The following is a 20,153-nucleotide window of genomic DNA, read 5'->3' as shown; positions in this document are numbered from 1 at the left end:
CCACCATTCAGTATGATCATGGCTGATCCTCTATCTCAACACCATACTCCCCATACTCCTTGATGTATTTAGAGTATAGAAATCTATCCATTTCCTTCTTAAATATATTCAGTGATTTGGGCTCCACATTCTCTGTGGTAGAGAATTCCACAGGTTCACCACCCTCTTAGTGAAGAAGTTTCTCCTCATCTCAGTCCTAAATGGTCTACCCCATATCCTAAGACTGTGATCTAGACCCCCCCACAGCCAGAGGAAATATCATCCCTGCATCCAGTCTGCCCAGCTCCGTCAGAGTTTTATACGTTTCAATGAGATCTCCTCTCATTCTTCTAAATCTCAGTCTAGTCAGCCCAACCTTTCCTCATATGACAATCCTGCCATCCAAGGAACTGCTTGCTGGCTGCATTCTGGGTGACTCCTTTACAGTAAGCAATTATTTTACATGTTAACTATGATGCAATATTATGCTGACAAGAGGTTGATTTTGTCTTCCAGATTCTTTGTCTTCAGGCGATGATGAAGATGATGATGATGGATCTGAGGATGCAGGTACTGTACTGATGATGGAGAAAGTTCAGTAATCTATTTCTCTTCCCAAAGTTAGGAATCACACGGTCCTATTTAAAGAAAGGCAGACAGCATTTGGCCAGCATTTCCCACTCGATAAATATGTTGCTGTTTGTGGAATATTGGTGATGTGTCATGTTTGGTGATGTCATTGCACTTAAAAAGCAGCCTGAAGCCCTTTGAGACATGTTGTCGGCCTGAATTTCTGTGAACTGTCAGAAAACTGCTTATCTATTTTTTCCAGTAGGTGCTCCCACTGTAGCAAGGTAGCAAATTAACCTTGAAGGAATACAAGTGCTTTGCTTCTCCTTGTATTTCGTCAAAATCTGACTACCTCTGGAAAAATTATGCAGTCTTGTAATAGGGCATCTCTACATGATCTCTTGACTGATAAATGAAAATTTTAACTGTTAAATTCGTCCTTCGCCATTCTTCAGAATATTTACTGTGGACCTGTTTAAGTATAGAAGCTGATTCCAGCAGTCTCTATTTTGGGAGGCTGGTAGGAAGGCCAACCCAGTCAGGGTTCACACCCCTGATCACTACCCTGACACATACTAGAGAGAGAGTGAAAGAGAGTATGATCGTGTAAAAATGTGGGCTGGATTTTACGAGGAGTTGTATTCCCTATCCACCTGATGGAAAAGTCAGTTGTGAGCCCAGCGACTCAGAAACCAGCTGCCCCACAGCAGTATTACGCTGGGAGCAGCCTTAACTGATTTCGAGTGGGTCATCCGCCCCCGTCTGGGAGGAGGTCCTGCCCTAGAGAGCTGCTGGTCAAGCTGATTGGCCAGTGGCTCTGTAGTTCCAGCAGACACAGGATTAAGTGCTGGGACCACAGCCAGTCCCGAACGAAGAAGTGTCATGGAGCCCGGACTCAGAACCAGAAACATATTTTGGAAGAGGGCGAGGAGACCCCAGCGAGGGGGGGTAGGGTGCTGGGTTAGAAAAGCCAGGGAGGAAGATTAAAGGGAGGGCCTGATTGTGTGGTTGGGGGGGTGGTTTGCCTCCAAAATCAATAGGGAAGTCCCTAAAGGTGGTATTCACCCCCCCACTTGCCCAACAGCAGCCTGCACAGGTTACCCATCTTGCCTCCACACCCCCCCCCCCCCACCTCCTGCTGCATGTTAAATAACAGCAGAGGTGTAATGAGGCCCTTAAGTGGCCATTAGCTGGCCACTTAAGGGGCTTAATATGTCTAAAGGCAGGCAGGCTGCCTGGCACCTACCCCGCCCACCTTAACATAGGAGACGATCCCCCCTCCCCCCACCACCTTCAAATATACAAGCGGAGGGAGGCTGTTAAATCCAGCCCATGGAAAAGAGGGAGAGTTGGCAGAACAAAGGATCAGGCTCAACTGTGAGAACTCATTGTCTGAATGGAATAATTGTCTAGCTCACACATGTAGGAGATTTTCTACATCCACTTGAGTGGGCATCTTGGTTTAACATTTCACCTGAAAGAGAAGTTACATTTTTAAAATTCTTCCTGGTTGTCGCGTTAGTTCAGAGCATTTATCCAGTAAGAAGCAGAGCCATAATGCCCAGGAAGGCCCTAGACTTGATCTTTGCTTGTTTACAGGACAGTAGTTGACTGCTTTGGTCTCGGGCCCTTTGAAAGAGAAAAATCATCTGGGGTTCCTGTTGCCTGACTTAGTATCTGACCAAACCTTGCTTGGAGAGTGGAAGTAGAGATAGGATTTGAGGGCAGGACAAGGCTCTTGGCTTGTGCTAATATGCAAATAGCCTGCTGATACTCCCAAGCCTACTTACCACTTGTTTGTCTCCCTGTCGAGTCAAAAAGGACAAGTGAGTGGGTTAGATCCAGAATAGAATTTCAAGAATCAAAAGGGTTGCTAAGTACAGTTAGAGAGAGAAAGATACTCAAGTACGAACATTGGAAATGAAGACCCAACACTCTTGTCCCAGCAACAACTGAAAAAGAAAGTGAGGGTAAAAACAGAAGAGGAAGAAGAAAAACCACATGGGTGGATAACATTGAGACGTGGACTGAGGGAGGTTTGAAGAAAGCTAGAGAAGAAGCAAGACAATGCCAATGGCCCCATTAAAGTTGTGGTGACAACAAATGAGCAGCTGAAAGGCCTGGTCAACGTATGAACAATGATCTCTTGGGCAAGATACTGGAGGGCAAGCTGCACCTTGTGAAATGATGTCCCCTGTTAAGCACTGGCAGTATCTATGAGCTTTTTCCTAGCAGCTACAGGAACATTGAGTCCCTCTTCAGCAGAAACCAAAGCTGAGCTGGTATCGATGAATATGGTAGTTCTTTCACCGGGGTAATAGGCCCATAACTTAGAGGAGCCTGTGGCATGAGTGAGTTATGTGTGTGTTTCACACCACAGACTCTCCACAAGTTAAGGATCTTTCCTACTTGTGAAAGAGCCTCTGTATTCAGCGGTCCACTGGGAGTTGTTGTCTTATTTACTTCCTCAGTATATAACGTTGTGCATTAAAGTTCACCCAGAGACTATTAAAATGCCCCTTTATCTTCTGGTGCATTCAGCGGTGCCATTTTGGCATAAGTGCATGCTCCAGGGAGTTAGAACGTCATCAGGGTAGAGGATATTTCAGGATTTGCTTTCAAGTTTGAAATAGTGGTGTAGAATCAGACAAAAAGAGTCACAGAGCTTAGGCGTGGTTGGTAGTTTTTATTGGTGCCAGTGGGTCTCTGCGCTGCTGCTTCCCGAGGCATGGAGCTCACGTAACCAGTAGCGATGCTTGTGTAAAGCTGCTGGATTGGTTGAGGCCCAGCTCCAGGAAAGCTGGGAGCTTTTTTGATGTCAGTCATAATAAGGTGGACACAGGGCTGAGCAGGAAGGAATGTGCCAGAAGGAGCTACAATGGCCCCCCCAGATTGGCTCCATTACATGAGAAACAGCCGTTTACACCACTAGGGGCCGGGGGAGGGAGGGTGGGGGCGTGGGTGGGTCAGGTTCAATCCTTCAATCCCTGCTCTTTGCTGATGTAGTTAATTTCCACCGGAAGTAGATAGTAAGAGCTATATTACTGTACCCCCACCCCGCCTCCCCCACTTCCCGTGCCACCAGTGAGTGAGGGGCACAATGGAGCCAGAATTCCTATTCCTGATTATGCACTCTTGCTGGGGAAGTGCGAATGTGTAGCCAGGCGGGGGCAGTCTGAAGGCCACTTGTGATGCCTGCCCATGTCAGATGGGGAGGAGTATGAGTTGGCTGAAATACAGGACCTCAGAACAATTCGGTACCTTGAGGCAGGGAGGTGAGGAAAGAGGGGAGAAGGACTTACAGTAGGACCTGATTAATTTAGAATGAAAAGGGCAGGGCAGTGAGTCTGAATGCGCCTGTGTTGGCTTTCTGAAAACAATAACCAATTAGCCTCCTGCCCTGTGGTAACATTCTGTGACTCGTTACTGGATGTGCAAGTTTTAAAGACAAGAGTCGACATGTAGTCTATCTGTGGATCGCTTGCCAGTCTCAAGGTTTCCACCCAATAAGTTACAAGCAGTTTGCCACATAATGTTCAATAGTGAGAAACCCGAATATTTTTATTCCCCTTCCTCCACCCCCTTCAGCCTATTGCTGTGCCTCCCACCTCTTCCCATGTCCTCATATCGAGGAGCAAACCCAAGCTCCTTCTGGTCTCAGCAACTCTCTGCTACTCCATCAGGGGACCACTTACAGCCACCTATAAAGCCACAGAAGGCTACTCATCTCGATGCTCTAGAAACCATTCATGCTGCTAGGCAATTGTTTACAGCAGCTGATCCCGCTTCACAAAGTCAGCAGGCGCTGGGTTGCTTTAAACCTGCTGCTCACAGCTGGCACTCGCACTGCCCCGTTTAAAACACCACCCATGGGGACGCTTCGCGGCTTGCGACAGTGTGCATGGTGCCATTGGGTGTGGCACTGGCACCAAGCCATTGGCCAAGCATGCGCCCCTCCCAGCAGTAGAACTGCCTTGTTTACATTGTGACCGTGCTAACGATGGTGGGCCAGCAACCTCAGGACTACATTAGTGGGTTGTGGAACAGGTAATTTTCACAGGAGTTAGCCCTTCATTGTTTTGTTAGCCCTTGTAACAATTAATAGGGAAGGAGGTGAGATCACATACCTGCAATTACAAAGGAGCATTGTTTCTGGTGTTGAGAAAGGTTCCATGATTGCAGTGAAATTCTGGCAGAGAAAGCGATAAGTACATTTACTTGAAATATTCAGTGCAATACATACAGGGTCCAGTTTGGTCAGTGGCACCCTAAACCAGGAGCCCCAAGGCCGGACCTAAGCTGGCCCTCTTTGAAATAGTCAGGTGTGCACCTGATGCCTCTCAGGCTTCTACAAACAGATCACTCCTTCTGCAGCTTCGAGTTTCAGGCAGTCCTCCTGGCAAGTAACAGCCTTAAGTAAATATAAAAACAAAAAAACTGCGGATGCTGGAAATCCAAAACAAAAACAGAATTACCTGGAAAAACTCAGCAGGTCTGGCAGCATCGGCGGAGAAGAAAAGAGTTGACGTTTTGAGTCCTCATGACCCTTCGACAGAACTTGAGTGAGTCCAAGAAAGGGGTGAAATATAAGCTGGTTTAAGGTGTGTGTGTGTGTGTGTGTGGCGGGGTGGGGGGAGAGAGAGAGAAGTGGAGGGGATTGGTGTGGTTGTAGGGACAAACAAGCAGTAATAGAAGCAGATTCATCAAAAGATGTCACAAACAACAGAACAAAAGAACACATAGGTGTTAAAGTTGGTGATATTATCTAAACGAATGTGCTAATTAAGAATGGATGGTAGGGCACTCAAGGTATAACTCTAGTGGGGGTGGGGGAAGCATAAAAGATTTAAAAATATTTAAAATAATGGAAATAGGTGGGAAAAGAAAAATCTATATTATTTATTGGAAAAAACAAAAGGAAGGGGGAAACAGAAAGGGGGTGGGGATGGAGGAGGGAGCTCAAGACCTAAAGTTGTTGAATTCAATATTCAGTCTGGAAGGCTTGTAAAGTGCCTAGTCGGAAGTTAAGGTGTTGTTCCTCCAGTTTGCATTGGGCTTCACTGGAACAATGCAGCAAGCCAAGGACAGGCATGTGGGCAAGAGAGCAGGGTGGAGTGTTAAAATGGCAAGCGACAGGGAGGTTTGGGTCATTCTTGCGGACAGACCGCAGGTGTTCTGCAAAGCGGTCGCCCAGTTTACGTTTGGTCTCTCCAATGTAGAGAAGACCACATTGGGAGCAACGAATGCAGTAGACTAAGTTGGGGGAAATGCAAGTGAAATGCTGCTTCACTTGAAAGGAGTGTTTGGGCCCTTGGATGGTGAGGAGAGAGGAAGTGAAGGAGCAGGTATTGCATCTTTTGCGTGGGCATGGGGTGGTGCCACAGGAGGGGGTTGAGGAGTAGAGGGTGATGGAGGAGTGGACCAGGGTGTCCCGGAGGGAACAATCCCTACGGAATGCCGATGGGGGGGTGAAGGGAAGATGTGTTTGGTGGTGGCATCATGCTGGAGTTGGCGGAAATGGCGGAGGATGATCCTTTGAATGCGGAGGCTGGTGGGGTGATAAGTGAGGACAAGGGGGACCCTATCATGTTTCTGGGAGGGAGGAGAAGGCGTGAGGGCGGATGCGCGGGAGATGGGCCGGACACGGTTGAGGGCCCTGTCAACGACCGTGGGTGGAAAACCTCGGTTAAGGAAGAAGGAGGACATGTCAGAGGAACTGTTTTTGAAGGTAGCATCATCGGAACAGATGCGACGGAGGCGAAGGAACTGAGAGAATGGGATGGAGACTTTACAGGAAGCGGGTGTGAGGAGCTGTAGTCGAGGTAGCTGTGGGAGTCAGTAGGTTTGTAATGGATATTGGTGGACAGTCTATCACCAGAGATTGAGACAGAGAGGTCAAGGAAGGGAAGGAAAATGTCAGAGATGGACCACGTGAAAATGATGGAGGGGTGGAGATTGGAAGCAAAATTAATCAATTTTTCCAAGTCCCGACGAGAGCATGAAGCAGCACCGAAGTAATCATCGATGTACCGGAGAAAGAGTTGTGGGAGGGGGCCGGAGTAGGACTGGAACAAGGAATGTTCCACACACCCCATAAAGAGACAGGCATAGCTGGGGCCCATGCGGGTACCCATAGCCACACCTTTTATTTGGAGGAAGTGAGAGGAGCCGAAGGAGAAATTGTTCAGTGTGAGCCTTAAGTAAATGTTGTTGGGAGGTGAGAGGGGAATGGAGTGGGGGGCGGAGGGGTTAGGGAGGGTGGCAATCATGGCAGGCAGCGGCTGTCAGGAGTGCCGTGGTGGCATGAGGAACACTTCTGCTCCTCCTGGTTGCACGTATAAAGTACATTAAAAAAGTTATTACCCTTGGGGTAGCCAGGCGCTTGCGAAGCCACATCCAAGCTAGCAAAATCTGTGCAGGGCTGTCTGTGTCCTTTATGCTGCAGTAGTGGAAAAGGAGGTTTGTGCAAATGTGTTAATGTACCTGTTGCTCATACTGCAGCATGTTATTTCAACCTGCAGTAGCCCTTTCTAAATGTACATGATGCATACCTTAGCGTAGACGCCACATTCAATATTTTGAAGCAGAGGAAGCATTGCGGTGGCGATTAAATTTACACAGCTAGAGTAAAGAGCCAGCAAAGACATGATAGTTGCTTCAATGCACAGTTCTGCTCTTTTAGTACAAAGGATAGCCAAGTCAGCACAGGTTGCCAGAAAGGTAACGCGATGCCTGTAACTGAGAGCAGTGTTGGTAGAAAATGTGCTGTTGTTGCGTAGCGTTTAATCCCAGACATAAATCAGCCTCGTGACCATCACTGGCTCTGTCACAGGATATCGGCATTTTAAAGAAGGGATTAGTATAAATTAGAGCCAATTTGTTGCGTTAGGAAGCAGGACAACCACTAATCCAGTCCAAACAAATCCACTCCTCACAACAAAACATCCATTCCTAAGCCTGTTAGACTTGAGTTGAATGCACATCAAAATTTCTCATTGTATGTGCTGGAAAACAAATTCCAATTGTGGAGTTAATTCTGAGTGAAATAAGGTGGTTGTAGGCTGTATCATTGATGAGAAATAACGAAGTATATAAAAAGGAACAGGAGACCTATTTTCATTCAGATATATGTTGCTTCTGCTGGTTACAATTTTATCCTGCTCCTCAATTACAGGAGGATTTCTCCAGCCGTTTGCAGGTCGAAAATCAGCACCTGCCGTGCTGTGCACGGATTGGCTGCCAGGTTTCTCCATGCTACAATAATGGCTACACTTCAAAAGTAGTTCATTGGTTGTGTAGCACTTTGGGATGTCCTGAGACCGTGAAAGGTGCTATATAAATGCAAGTTCTGTCTCGCAACCAGCAAGGAGAGGTGGGCCAGAAAGTGTGGGAAGAACAGCAAAGATATAGGTGAAAAGTATGGGCTCTTAGAAGGTTGTTGAAATCAGGGAGGGATGTGGCAAAGCAAAGAGCTGTGGATAAAATGTTCCAGAGGATGTGGGTCACAAGAGTTGACGTTCAAATAAGGAGCAAGGATTAACCTTGTGTCTGACGAGGAAAGGATGCTTATGGGGACAATATAGCTGGAGGAAATCATTGCAATAGGGTCCATGGACAAGGATTGTGAAATTAGCTTTCAGGGCATAAGAGCTAATGAAGGATGGCAAGGCCTGATAGGAGTATAGAACATGATTGGATGAAGGTAGGGGCTGTCAGGAATTCTGAATGAGTTGTAGTTTGTGGAGACAGAAGACTGCTATCAGTTGGATGCGATGCAGGGAGTAGTTGGGTGTCTGACAGGCCATTTACATTGTGTCTGGTCGCATACCAGTTTTGTCATCACTTCACAGGCAGTGCCTCCAGTTACACTGCAATACACATCCCGTAATGAAAATGACTTGGGTAACATTTAAAATGGACTTCCCAGGCACTTGCTTCAGTGTCCGCACAGGAATTCCCCACATGCTGACACTGGCCACTGTCATCCACCCAGTATCTGCTCAAGAGCTTCTCCTGGTTGGTCAAAGGAATGAGTTAACCTTCAGCTTTTGTTCCCTTGTTCTGTGCTTGTGCTCACTCATCAATTGGAGAATGTGCTCTCAGGGTCAGTAATAATGGGACTCTGGTAAAAGCTTAATATTTTCCTTCAACTGAAGGATAATTATGTTTTTCTGGCAATCACATTTAAGTCAAATAAAAACAATGCTTCACTTTTGGTAAATATCTCTGTTTATACGAGCTCCCCTCGGACTCTCAGCAATGCGCCTTTATGTATTGAGAGGCAATTTGATCTCTAATTAAATCTGGCTGTGCACTCACAGGCATCAGCTGAGCAAATTACATAATTAGCACGGATTCTGTCTACTGCACAACTTGTGGTAAGCACCAATTTGTTAAATGAGGTCCCAGTCCTGTTAATCAAATTGAATATCTAACCATCAACTGTGTTATTTAACAAGCTATATTCAGGGCAAAGGGGGGAGGGTAATACAGAATATCATCCATCAGTGTCTTGTTAGAACACTTTGATATGGCACAACCTCTGATATAAAATGCATCACCAATGGCTCCTACAGAACACACCCTCCCTTACATGACTATCTTTGTGGGGTTGAAATTGGTAACAAACACATTAAATCAATGGGTCTGAAAACTTTCCATCTCCTACTGTGGCAAATGTTTACAAGATATTTTGGGAAAGGATTTCCTTGGGTCACCATATGTAGTGACATTGTGAGCTTCCCAGGAAGATTTTTTATGTTTTGTGTCTAGTGGAATGTTTGGGGAATGGTTTCACTAGAAATGGCACGCAGGCAATTTGTCTCCTTTCTAGCTCCCACAGATAGACTTAATAGAGAGACTGTACTGTACCATTACCAAAGAACGCCTCCCTCCATCCACAATCCACATTACTTCATACTGCAGTCTGGTTCAGTCCTGTTTCCATCTCTGAAGTAATTTGACTCTTGGCTCTTTGTGCGGAATTTTAGTCTTACTTTCATTTTGTTTCGAATAAAACATTTTTTAGCCCTAGTTAAGTGTCAGATTTGTCTGATTGTTGGCGCCCTTCCTTCTACATCCAGAGGCTTATAGGTTAAACTGCCAATCCAGAGATTTGAACACATAATTTCGGCTGACTATCCACCGAGGTCCTGTCTGGCTATTCACATCAATGTAACAGATCCCATTACCCGACCTGAAGAAGAATGGGGGAACTTCTGCAATTCCCACCTCTTGGCCAGTGTTTATACCTGAGGTCAACGTCATGAAAGAACGGTTTAATTGGTCTGCTTTCTTGTGCTATTTGTGGGATCTTGCTGTTCACAAATTGGCTCCCATGTTTCCTACAGCACAACTGACTATACCTCAAGAAAGTACTTCATTGGCTGTAAGGGACATGAATCATGAAACGTGCTTCATAATGCAAGTTTGACTATATAGTCAGAGGGCAATAAATCTTTGGAATTCTTTACCCCAATGGGCTATGGAAGCTCAGTCACCAAGGCAGAGCTTGATAGATTTCAAGATATTCAAGATATCAAGGGTTATGGGGATAGTGGGGGAAAATGGCATTAAAGTAAAAGATCAGCCATGATCTTATTGAATGGTGGAGCAGGCTCGAGGGGTTGGATAGCCTACTCCTACTCCTATACTCCTACTCCTACGTTCCAAAGAACAGTCAGGTTCAGCTGCTATTTAGTTGGAGGATACGCCTGTTCACCCAGTACTGGCTGTTCGATAAGCAACATGGCAAATCAGAGGCAACAGAGGGACAGAGAGAGGTTGTGATGTGGTGGCAACCCTGCAACACTCCATGCAAAATGAGTAAAGATTTGGGATAGTGTCAGAATGCAACACTCAAGCCCACTCTGCCACTCTCATGGGCTAGACCAGAGATAATTATTTTGACACAAAACAAGCTCCATTATAAGGTAGAATGTGATGAAATAACATATCACTGGATTTCGCGAGAAAACAGAAATTGATTTAGCATTGCAGAGACAATGGCATTTGGAGTTTGAACTCACTTCAATATATGTCATTTCGGGGAGTAGTGCCCATGAGCTGCAGGGAATGGAAAACAGATTTAACAGCAAAAGTGTTGCAGTTCCAGAGTACAAATGAGATGAACTGTGAGTGGTATGGTTGTTGTTAAGATTTGGGGAAAAAAATGAACATTTTCTTGAGTTGATACAAGCTCCATTTAAGAAACCTGATGTCTTGCAACCTAAGTTAGCCTCATTTATTTTGAAGAACTTGTTGAGTTTTGCAAACATTGAGCTTGCAAGTAGGTATCCCAAAACACTACAGTGCTCCTTCCACACAGCAGCAGGGATACTATACTGGACCTGTATTATGGGAAAGTGTACACAGGGCAACAAGTGAAATGGGATTGCAGCAGCTTCACTGGGCATTCTGTTTCTCCTGTTCAAAACTTTAAAATTTGTATGCAGCAACTAAGGTTGGGGAGCTCGGGTCATAATCATTGGCTCGACAAGTTATTTTAGGCAGTTTGCCACGATTCATCCTCGGATTCCCTGTAACACATGCAAATGCGTCTTACAGTAAGTACTCGATTAAACATGCGCACACCTCCAATTCAGGGCTGATGTAGTCTTTTCCCACAGCCCATAACCTTGTTCCCCACGGTCTCATAAATAGTTTTGTTCAGTGAAATTAAATCACTTTGTGTTGGCAGTCAGTGAGTTCTCTTGTCAGTCATGAGGTCAGGAAGACAATGTTCTTGGCCATATCTGTCTGTGGAGAAACATCTCCCTCACTGCAAATCTGTCAGCCAATATCTACCAAGTGCCAGAGTAAAATAAATGGCCTGCATTATTGGTTCAATTCTCTTGTGAAGGTTAACGGTGAGAACTGCTGTGACCCAGCATTGGTATGTAGCAGCAAGCTTTGATTAAGCTCACACTGCTGGGAAAGTAAATTAGTTTAACATTGCTGCTCCATTGCTGGGTGAGAAATGATGGACCCCAGCATTATATGACAGAAAAACAATGTGTGAAGTGTTGCTCGGGCTGTGAGACAGGAATCTTCACCTCCCCCCTCACACCCCTGCTTCCCACCCAACAATCTCCCACCTCCCCTCCCCCAACAATCCTTCACATGCCAGCAGCTAATAGAGACACAGGAACAGTTATGATATCTGGAATGACCACGCCACAATTGCAGGCCAGAACAACGCAAACCGCGTGGTTACATATTGGGAGTGCAGATCCTAAGGCAAACAGCATGGTGCGGATGAGGAGGTGGAGGCAGAGAGAGGATTAATCATTTCAGACCCCCTGTCATTTAAGCTGTTTCTTTTTACTTTTCTTTAAAGTTCATATTTCACAAATAGTCTACAAAACCTTGGAACATTTTGTTATAGGTTGATGAGGCTATTAGATCCTGCCCACATTAAAGAGGCTAGAATGGAGGTTTGTGTCACCTGCAAGTGTGTGCATGGTTATCATCTGGATGTGAGCAGGTTTGGCTGTTGGTAGATGTAGCTTCTGTAGTGATCATTGTTGCATGTTTGGTTTCAGCTATTGACAGAGCCGAACCTTAAAGGGTTTGTTAGCTTGAAATGCTTTCAACACTTCTCCCTTTTCTTTGTTCTGAACTCAACAAAGTGCACTCCGTACAGTTAGCTCAGAATATAGAAGGAATTTTTGATGCCATCTTAATAAGCGCAGGTATGCTCCCTAAAATAATATTGACGAATTTTGTTATCAGCTGAGTCCACAATCAACAAAATCTGGTCATTTTCTTCCCTCTGGTTTTCCCCCCCCCCACCCGCCTGCTGAAGGTATCAACTCCCATGATGGGGGAGTGATTCCACCATTGTTAGCATTTCTCACGTAAGAGGTTATTTAATAACAGAGGTATCGCAGTCAGTTGTGTATGATTACGTTCCAGTTTTTTACGCGCTTGATATATTTGCCCTCTCTAAACTATTTTGAAACCCATTATTCCGTTGGTCCCTGGTTGGAAGGTCAGCACTGTGCTATTAGGAGCTGTCGTGCTACCCCGTCAGCAATCATTTTCTTTCTGCATTGTAATTGCTCACTCCAGACACCAACAATGATCATTTGGCTCCGACCTTTTCCCAAGAACCATTCTTTAATGTTGCGGGTCCCAGTGCAGCAATTTCCCTACTGTAGTTAGGCTGGTTTGATCATTGATAAGGATAAGAATTTTTGGCAAACAGCCCTTAAAATTATTTCAGATTGGAATGGTCAGAAGCTTCAAAGCGTGCAAAATGAGCAGAGTGCGTTTTTAAGTCCCCTGCCCAACGGTCTTGCTTTCGAAGTGTGATTGAGCGAAGATTTCACGGTGTGAAGCATTCTCTCTTATAAGTAGCAGTAAGCTTGCATTTATGTCACACCATGGTGCTGAGCAGAGGTGATAAAATGGGCCCAAGCATAATTAGGGGAATAAAGAGAGCTGACCAAAGGCCCAATGGAATAGGTATTTAACTGAAGGCCTTCAGCCCTGGTATCATTCTGCTAAATCCCTTCTGCACCCTTTCTAAGGCATTGAGGTGGCAACTCTACATCATTTTGAAAAGTAAAAAGTTTCATTTCTATAATGCCTTGAGAGTACAGATAGATTCAATAACTAGGACTCGTGTTACTTTGTTGCATTGGTCATTGATGCAAACCATCACCTTTCTTATTTATTGGCGTTTTCAGGAGCTCCATACTGGGCCCGTCCTGACAGGATGGAGAAGAGACTTCATGCAGTGCCAGCGGCTAACACAGTTCGCTTCCGGTGCCCGGCTGCTGGAAATCCCACTCCCACCATCCACTGGCTGAAGAATGGCAAAGAATTTAAAGGTGAACACCGCATTGGGGGCATCAAGGTGAGTCATTACTCCTAACTGGCCTCAGCTTGTCAACTTTCAACTACTCACAGTGCCTCTTCACTCCTTGACAGGGTCATTATTGGTCATGTGATAAACAAGGCCCGAGGGCAAAGGATTATGAAACTGCAGTCAGGTCATTCCAGGCCCACAGCCCCTTCCTCTAAACAAAACTACTTGTGACCACCTTCATGCATTTTCAGCCCTCGAAGGTGATCTTTTTACTAAGGGCCTGCTGCCAGCAGGATTGCGCCAACTGATGGGATGGGTAATGTGATGGAGCGGGTAGGCCGAGACGAAGGTGGAGCATGGGAACTGTTTCGGAAGAGGCAGGGCAGCCTGCTGCAGACAGAGCCCCATCAGCAGATACGGCTGATGAGAGGGCACCAGCACTTTAAAAACATCGGATAAGGCCTTCCATCAAAAAAAAACCCTGAGAATTGTTGCAGAAATTTTCCAGCCCCACCCCACTGTTTAGAATCTGAAGTGCAGGGTGAGTGACTCCTGTCAACGTTTTCGAAGTATTTCGGTGACTTTCATTGTGACGAAATTTGGTTTTCCCAAAGCTGATGTGTGCCCGAGCAGCCTGTCTCACTACAGCGGGTGAATTGTGGGATGAAGCTAAAACAGTTTGCGATTGAGCTGCACTTGCCCCCTGTAAAAGTAGAGCCTCTGGAGGATCTACTTGACAGATCCCATTTATGCTGGGCACCTAATTCAAAGTGAAACATTGTGGGGACGCCTTATCCAATTTCAGAATTAAATCCTTTCTCAAACCTTAAAATTGGCAACAATAAAAACTGCTTCCGTTGTTAATTTGCGCATCCTGTGAGGGTGTTTGTGGGGGAGGCGGTGGGTGGGGTTTAAGATGTAAATATGCCTCCCGTCCCCGCTCCGAGGCAGTTGATCCGGTATAAGTTTTAAAGTTTTACAAATAAAGTCGGTCTCTTCTTCAGCTGGCCCAGTTACACCGGTAGGAATCGCTCATTTTTAAAAATTTATTCATTCATGAGATGTGGGTGTCACTGGCTAGGTGCCAGCATTTACTGCCCATCCCTAATTGCCCTTGTTCAGAGCACATTTAAGAATCAACCACATTGCTGTGGGTCTGTAGGCCAGACCAGGTAAGGACAGCAGATTTCCTTCCCTAAAGGACATTAGTGAACCAGATGGGTTTTTACAACAATCAGCAATGGTTTCGTGGTCATTGCCAATCTTTTATTTCCAGATTTTTATTGAATTCAAATTTCACCATCTGCCTCGGTGGGATTCAAGCCCAGGTCCTCAGAGCATTACCCTAAGTCTCTGAAATACTAGTCCGGTGACAATACCACTACGCCACCACCTCCCCTGCAGCAGCCATTCTTGTTTCTCCTACAGAAAGTGCATAGGGAGTGGTGAGTGGTCTGGGGTAGAGAGAACTCACTTTGTGATGTGGAAACCCCATCAGGAGCCTGCCACTGTTATTCAATGTGACTAACCCTCGCCACCTCCACCTGCCCCCCATTCCGCTTCACCCCAGGAAATGAGGCAGGCTTGACAATTACTCCATCAGGCTATATCCAGCTTTATCTCTTCACCACTGCCCTCAGAAGGATAGGGAACAAATATCATAAATGTTTTTCTCCACCAGAGACTGGAATGGCTGTGCAGACTGAGTTCCTGTCCATTACTCGTGAGGTGAATCAGATAAACTCTCTTAAAGAACAGCAATAGAAAAATGGCAAATACACAATAACAAACAAAAAAAACCTGTTTAATGACAGCTCTTAACCTACTAAAAAAAATTAAAATATACAACAATTTGAAATGCTCCTTGGTTTTGTTAAAATTACCTAAACATCCCACCTTCACTACAGAATTGCACATAAACTAGAAAAAGTCAGGTTGGTTTTCAGTGTAAAATCCCATTTGAAAGCAGCTTTCAAATCCGTTCAGGAATCTGCAATATTTTATAATCCTTCTAAAGCCCATGTGACATTGCACGCTTAACCAGATGAATATAAGGCTTGTTTAATCCTTTACCAACCAAGGAAGCCTGCGATTGTCTTGCAAGCTATAACAAATGTGTTCAAATGTGTTTCTGCTCTTTGCTCCCATCTCTTTCTAAACAGCAGCACAAAGATATTAACTTTAATCTCTCGCTGGTGTCTCCTTTGGTCTCTTGAAACCGCTGACCCTTTACGGCTGTGCACGGCTCTGGGTATTACTCACTCACTGGCTTCCTCACCCAGGTGGACATTATTCACGTCTGGAGCTATACATCTCACACCACCTTGCTATTCGAGCACAAGGGGCATCACAGCCAAGCCTGTTCCGATCCTTAACCACTGTACACTTTCCAGTGGAGTCACTGAATTGTGAACGGGAGTGAGGTCCTCCGACTTGCAATGAAGTAAAGCACTACAAAAGGAGTTAACATCAGCCCCTGCCACCAGCAATGTTCACCATACACGGATAGAAAGTGTTGTCAGTGTCACTCCTCCTGAATCAGTGACCTCCTATAAGCCATTTCCCATGTAGTCAGTATAAATGACAATGAACCTTTGAGGCAGCCAAAATGGTCACCAGGCTACATTCACTTTGTATCCTCAGCAGCATCCTGTTGTAACTGTGGACTGTTAATAGCCTTCCTGAGAGCAGTTCTGTATCGATGGAGTACTGCTTATGCACAGTGCTCCCTCACTTTTTAATGTATTTGACCCGACCACATGAACTGCTGTCAGGTCTCCAGTTAATGGAGGGAGCACAGGGAGGGATTCCCTCCCTACATTAGCAGTGGGAATGGTGGGGCTTCTGGCTTTGGATAGTATTGACAACAGGAAGGAAAGTTACTGGGGGGAGTAGCTGACAGCAGTCATGGGTTGTCCCAGTTGAGCACTGTTCTCCTGAATCTATTAAGCATTCTCAGTTCAAATCTTTCCATGAATGAGGAATTTTAATGTGTCCTTTGCCTGGGAAGTAAAGCAGTGGTTCAGAGCTTTGATGGTCTCGAACATTTTGTTTTTCATATCTAAAGTATCACGGCCGAACATGTTCTGAAACATATCAGACATGCTTAGCTGGCACCCCTGTTACTTCTTAACAAAACTTTAAAGGCGGCAATGGGATTTGCTGCGCAAACAGTAGAAACCTCGCCAGGATTTTGCACCATCAAAGCCTCCGTTGCTTCCAGAAACCGGTCATGTAAAGGCATTGCCATAGTGTGCACTCAGCCAAAGCCTGCTTCACTTGGAAGATAAAGGGAGCCTTTTTGTCCTGAAGGCAATGACTTTTGACTGGGATTGGGCCCAATGGCAACCCGTTAGTGCCTCACCAAGTTGCTAATCTAGAATCTCGAATGTTTGCCTGAAGGGGAGCTCACACAAAGGAGGCCTAAGGGCGGCAGGTGGTGGGGAAGCACAGGGGTGGAGGCAATCACTGGGTAGCGATCAGCCACGGGAACCCAGGCTGCTTATAACTTCCTGCTCTCTCTTACAGCTGCTGGCTTCCACATTTCACTCACTGAGATTGTGGGTTGGCAGGGAAGGGGCACGGGGATCTGCCAGTGTGTTTGAGCTTTGTAAGTAGAACATTTCACTCAATGACGCACTGACCTGCAGTTTGCTGATTAACCAGTAGGTGAGCTGGTCAGGGAGCACTTCTGTTTCTTCTATGTTTGGAAAGGCTCACACTCAGAAACCAGCAGGAATTTAGACCCCTTGAAGAAAAGTGGTGACCATCTTTTATCTGCTTTCTTCCACTAGTTGCGACACCAGCAGTGGAGTTTGGTGATGGAGAGTGTAGTCCCTTCGGATCGTGGCAATTACACGTGCGTGGTCGAGAACAAATATGGCAGCATTACCCACACCTACCAGCTGGATGTACTCGGTAAGATGGCTCTGTTCGGTTTGATTGGGCTGCTAACAAATATGGGTTGAAATCACAATGTGTAATATTGGTAATGAGCCTGTTAGAAGTCATCGGGCAGCATTTTCCCCCCGTTGTGCGGGAGCAGGCGGGTTCCCGATCTGCCACCATTTTATGTGGGGTGGGCCAGTTAAGGCCCACCCAGCATGACATGCGCCAGCAAGCACCATGTGCTCCCTGTCCGGCCAGGGAGGGGGGTTCCCTGAGCCAAGAGTGCACATGTGCGCATGAAAGAGCGCACAGATCCCCCTGAGGCAAAGTGCTGCCTCAGGGAGACCAGTGCTACTTTTAAAAGGATAATAAATGAGGTGAAAAATTTTATTGACATATCCCCTCATGTGGCACTGTCACATGAGCTGGGACATGTCAATTACTTTTATTAAAAATGTAACATAAATTTTAAATCCCTCATGAAACCTCATCCCACCCGTGGATGAGGCTTCATGTTTTTTCTGAAGGCTGACTGGGCTCTTCACTTGCCCGCCAACCTTAAAGTTGGACGGGCAGCATTCTTAACAACTTTAATTAGTTTAATAATGGCCTTAATAGGCCTTTGGCAGTTCGCTGGGTGCGCAGCCACCATCTAAATGACGCGTGGTGACATTGGGACGTCCACCCGCTATCACTGCGCGTCATTTTAAGCGCCGGAGAGCAGGCCCCGCCTCCGCTCGCTGAAGGGAGAATTCTCCCCATAGTTTCAAGCTCTAGTCCCAGATTTGAAGACATTGTCCAAGTTGATACTCCCCAACAGTGCTGAGTGGGCGGCTGTATTCTGAGATGTGCTGTCATTTTGGGTGAGATGGTAAACTGAGGTCCCACCTCCCTGTTCAGGTGGGCAAAATTGATCATGTGGCACCGTCATAAGCAGAGCAAGGAGCTTCTACCACTATCACCCCAAAAACAGGTTAGCTAGTTATTCATTCCTTTGCTGTTTATGGGATCCTGCTGTGCGCGAATTGGATGCAGTGCTAGCCTGTGTAAGAGTACAGGTCGGAAGTAACCCATTGATTGTGAAGTGCTTTGGGGATACCATGAGGATGTGATGAAATATTATTTCAACACAAGGTCTGTTATTTACTCTTTGCTTCTTTCTTGAGGCCTTGATTCCCTCACTGGGCTACTGTTTCACTTGTGCTGGACAGCCTACGGTGCCTCACCAAGCTGATCCTCACTCCTTACCGGGGAGAATGCCACAGCCATGTCCAATCTGGTCCACTCATCTTCCAGGAGAGATGATTACAGACCGATCAGAATAGGGGAACTGTGACTGATTTTCCACTCCCCTATCCAGAGGGGCTGAGGCCTTTTGTATCACTGATATGAGTTAGCTGAGTGCAGAATGGAAGTTGGGACCACAGGGCTTGTAAGGGGGAGATACTTGATGATGGAGAGGATAGCTGCACCTCCAATTCATCAGACATTCTTATATTTTTGATCTGAGTGAGATTTTCTGGAGGATGTCCCCAGTATCGCAGATGCCAGTCTTCAGCCAATTCAATTCACTCCATGTGATATCAAGAAATAGTTGAGGGCATTGGATACTGCGAAGGCTATGGGCCCTGACAATATTCCAGCAATAGTACTGAAGACTTGTGCTCCAGAAATTGCCACGCCCCTAGCCAAGCTGTTCCCGTACAGATACAACACAGGCATCCACCAAGGCAGCATTTGACCAAGTGTGGCATCGAGGATCCCTAGCAAATCTGGAATCGTGGGGAAACTCTCTGCTGGTCAGAGTCATACCTAGCACAAAGGAAGATGGTTGTGGTTGTTGGAAGTCAGCCATCTCAGCTCCAGGCCATCACTGCATGCGTTCCTCAGGGCAGTGTTCTAGGCCCAACCATCTTCAGCTGCTTCATCAATTACCTTCCTTCCTTCATAAGGTCAGAAGTGGGGATGTTCGCTGATGATTACACAGTGTTCAGCACCATTTGCGACTCCTCAGATACTGAAGCAGTCCATGTCCAAATGCAGCAAGACCTGGACAATATCCAGGCTTGGGCTGACAAGAGGTAGCAAATAACATTCGTGCCATACAAGTGCCAGCCAATGACTCATCTCCAACAAGAGAGGATCTAACCATCGCCCCTTGACATGGCATTACCATTGCTGACTCCCCCACTATCAACATCCTGGAGGTTACCATTGACCAGAAACTGAACTGGACTAGCCATATAAATATGTGGCTACAAGAGCAGGCCAGAGGCTAGGAATCCTGCAGCAAGTAACTCACCTCCTGACTCCCCAAAGCCTGTCCACCATCTACAAGGCACAAGTCAGGAGTGTGATGGAATACTCTCCTGGATGAGTGCAGCTCCAACAACACTCAAGAAGCTTGACACCATCCAGGACAAAGCAGCCCGCTTAATTGGCATCTCATCCACAAGTGTTCACTCCCTCCACCACCGACGCACAGTAGCAGCAGTGTGTACCATCTATAAGATGCACTGCACGAACTCACCAAGGCTCTTTAGACAGCACCTTCCAAGCCCATGACCACTACCATCTAGAAGGACAAAGGTAGCAAATACATCCAAATGCTAACGCCTGGAAGTTCCCTCCAAGCTACACACCACCTTGACTTGGAAAATTTTGCCGTTCCTTCACTGTCACTGAATCAAAATCCTGGGACTCCTTTCCTAACAGCACTGTGTGTGTACCTACATCACATGGACTGCCCTGGTTCAAGAAGGCAGCTCACCACCACCTTCTCAAGGGCAGTTATGGATGGGCAATAAATGTTGGCCCAGCCAGCGAAGCCCACATCTCATGAATGAATAAAAACAAGGAAATGGCCTGCTGCAGCTTAATTGAAAGAGACGTGTAATGGGTG

At 46.1% G+C, this 20,153-nt stretch overlaps 1 protein-coding gene across 8 annotated transcripts in view; it reads left to right on the top strand.

Annotated features, from left to right (window-relative positions):
• The window catches only part of fgfr3 (fibroblast growth factor receptor 3), a 167,889-nt gene that overhangs the window by 106,867 nt on the left and 40,869 nt on the right, over positions 1-20,153 (top strand). For all 8 annotated transcript variants that reach the window (XM_041185735.1, XM_041185745.1, XM_041185726.1 and 5 more), the window contains 3 exons: positions 496-549; positions 13,242-13,411; positions 17,158-17,281. In XM_041185735.1, coding sequence (XP_041041669.1) covers positions 496-549; positions 13,242-13,411; positions 17,158-17,281 — 348 coding nt within the window. The remainder of the gene's footprint in view (positions 1-495; positions 550-13,241; positions 13,412-17,157; positions 17,282-20,153) is intronic.

This window comes from Carcharodon carcharias, chromosome 1 (genome assembly GCF_017639515.1).
Source record: "Carcharodon carcharias isolate sCarCar2 chromosome 1, sCarCar2.pri, whole genome shotgun sequence".
In the NCBI taxonomy this organism is placed as follows: domain Eukaryota; kingdom Metazoa; phylum Chordata; class Chondrichthyes; order Lamniformes; family Lamnidae; genus Carcharodon; species Carcharodon carcharias.
Note: the sequence above shows the minus strand (reverse complement) of the source record. Positions and strands in the feature narration are given on the sequence as shown.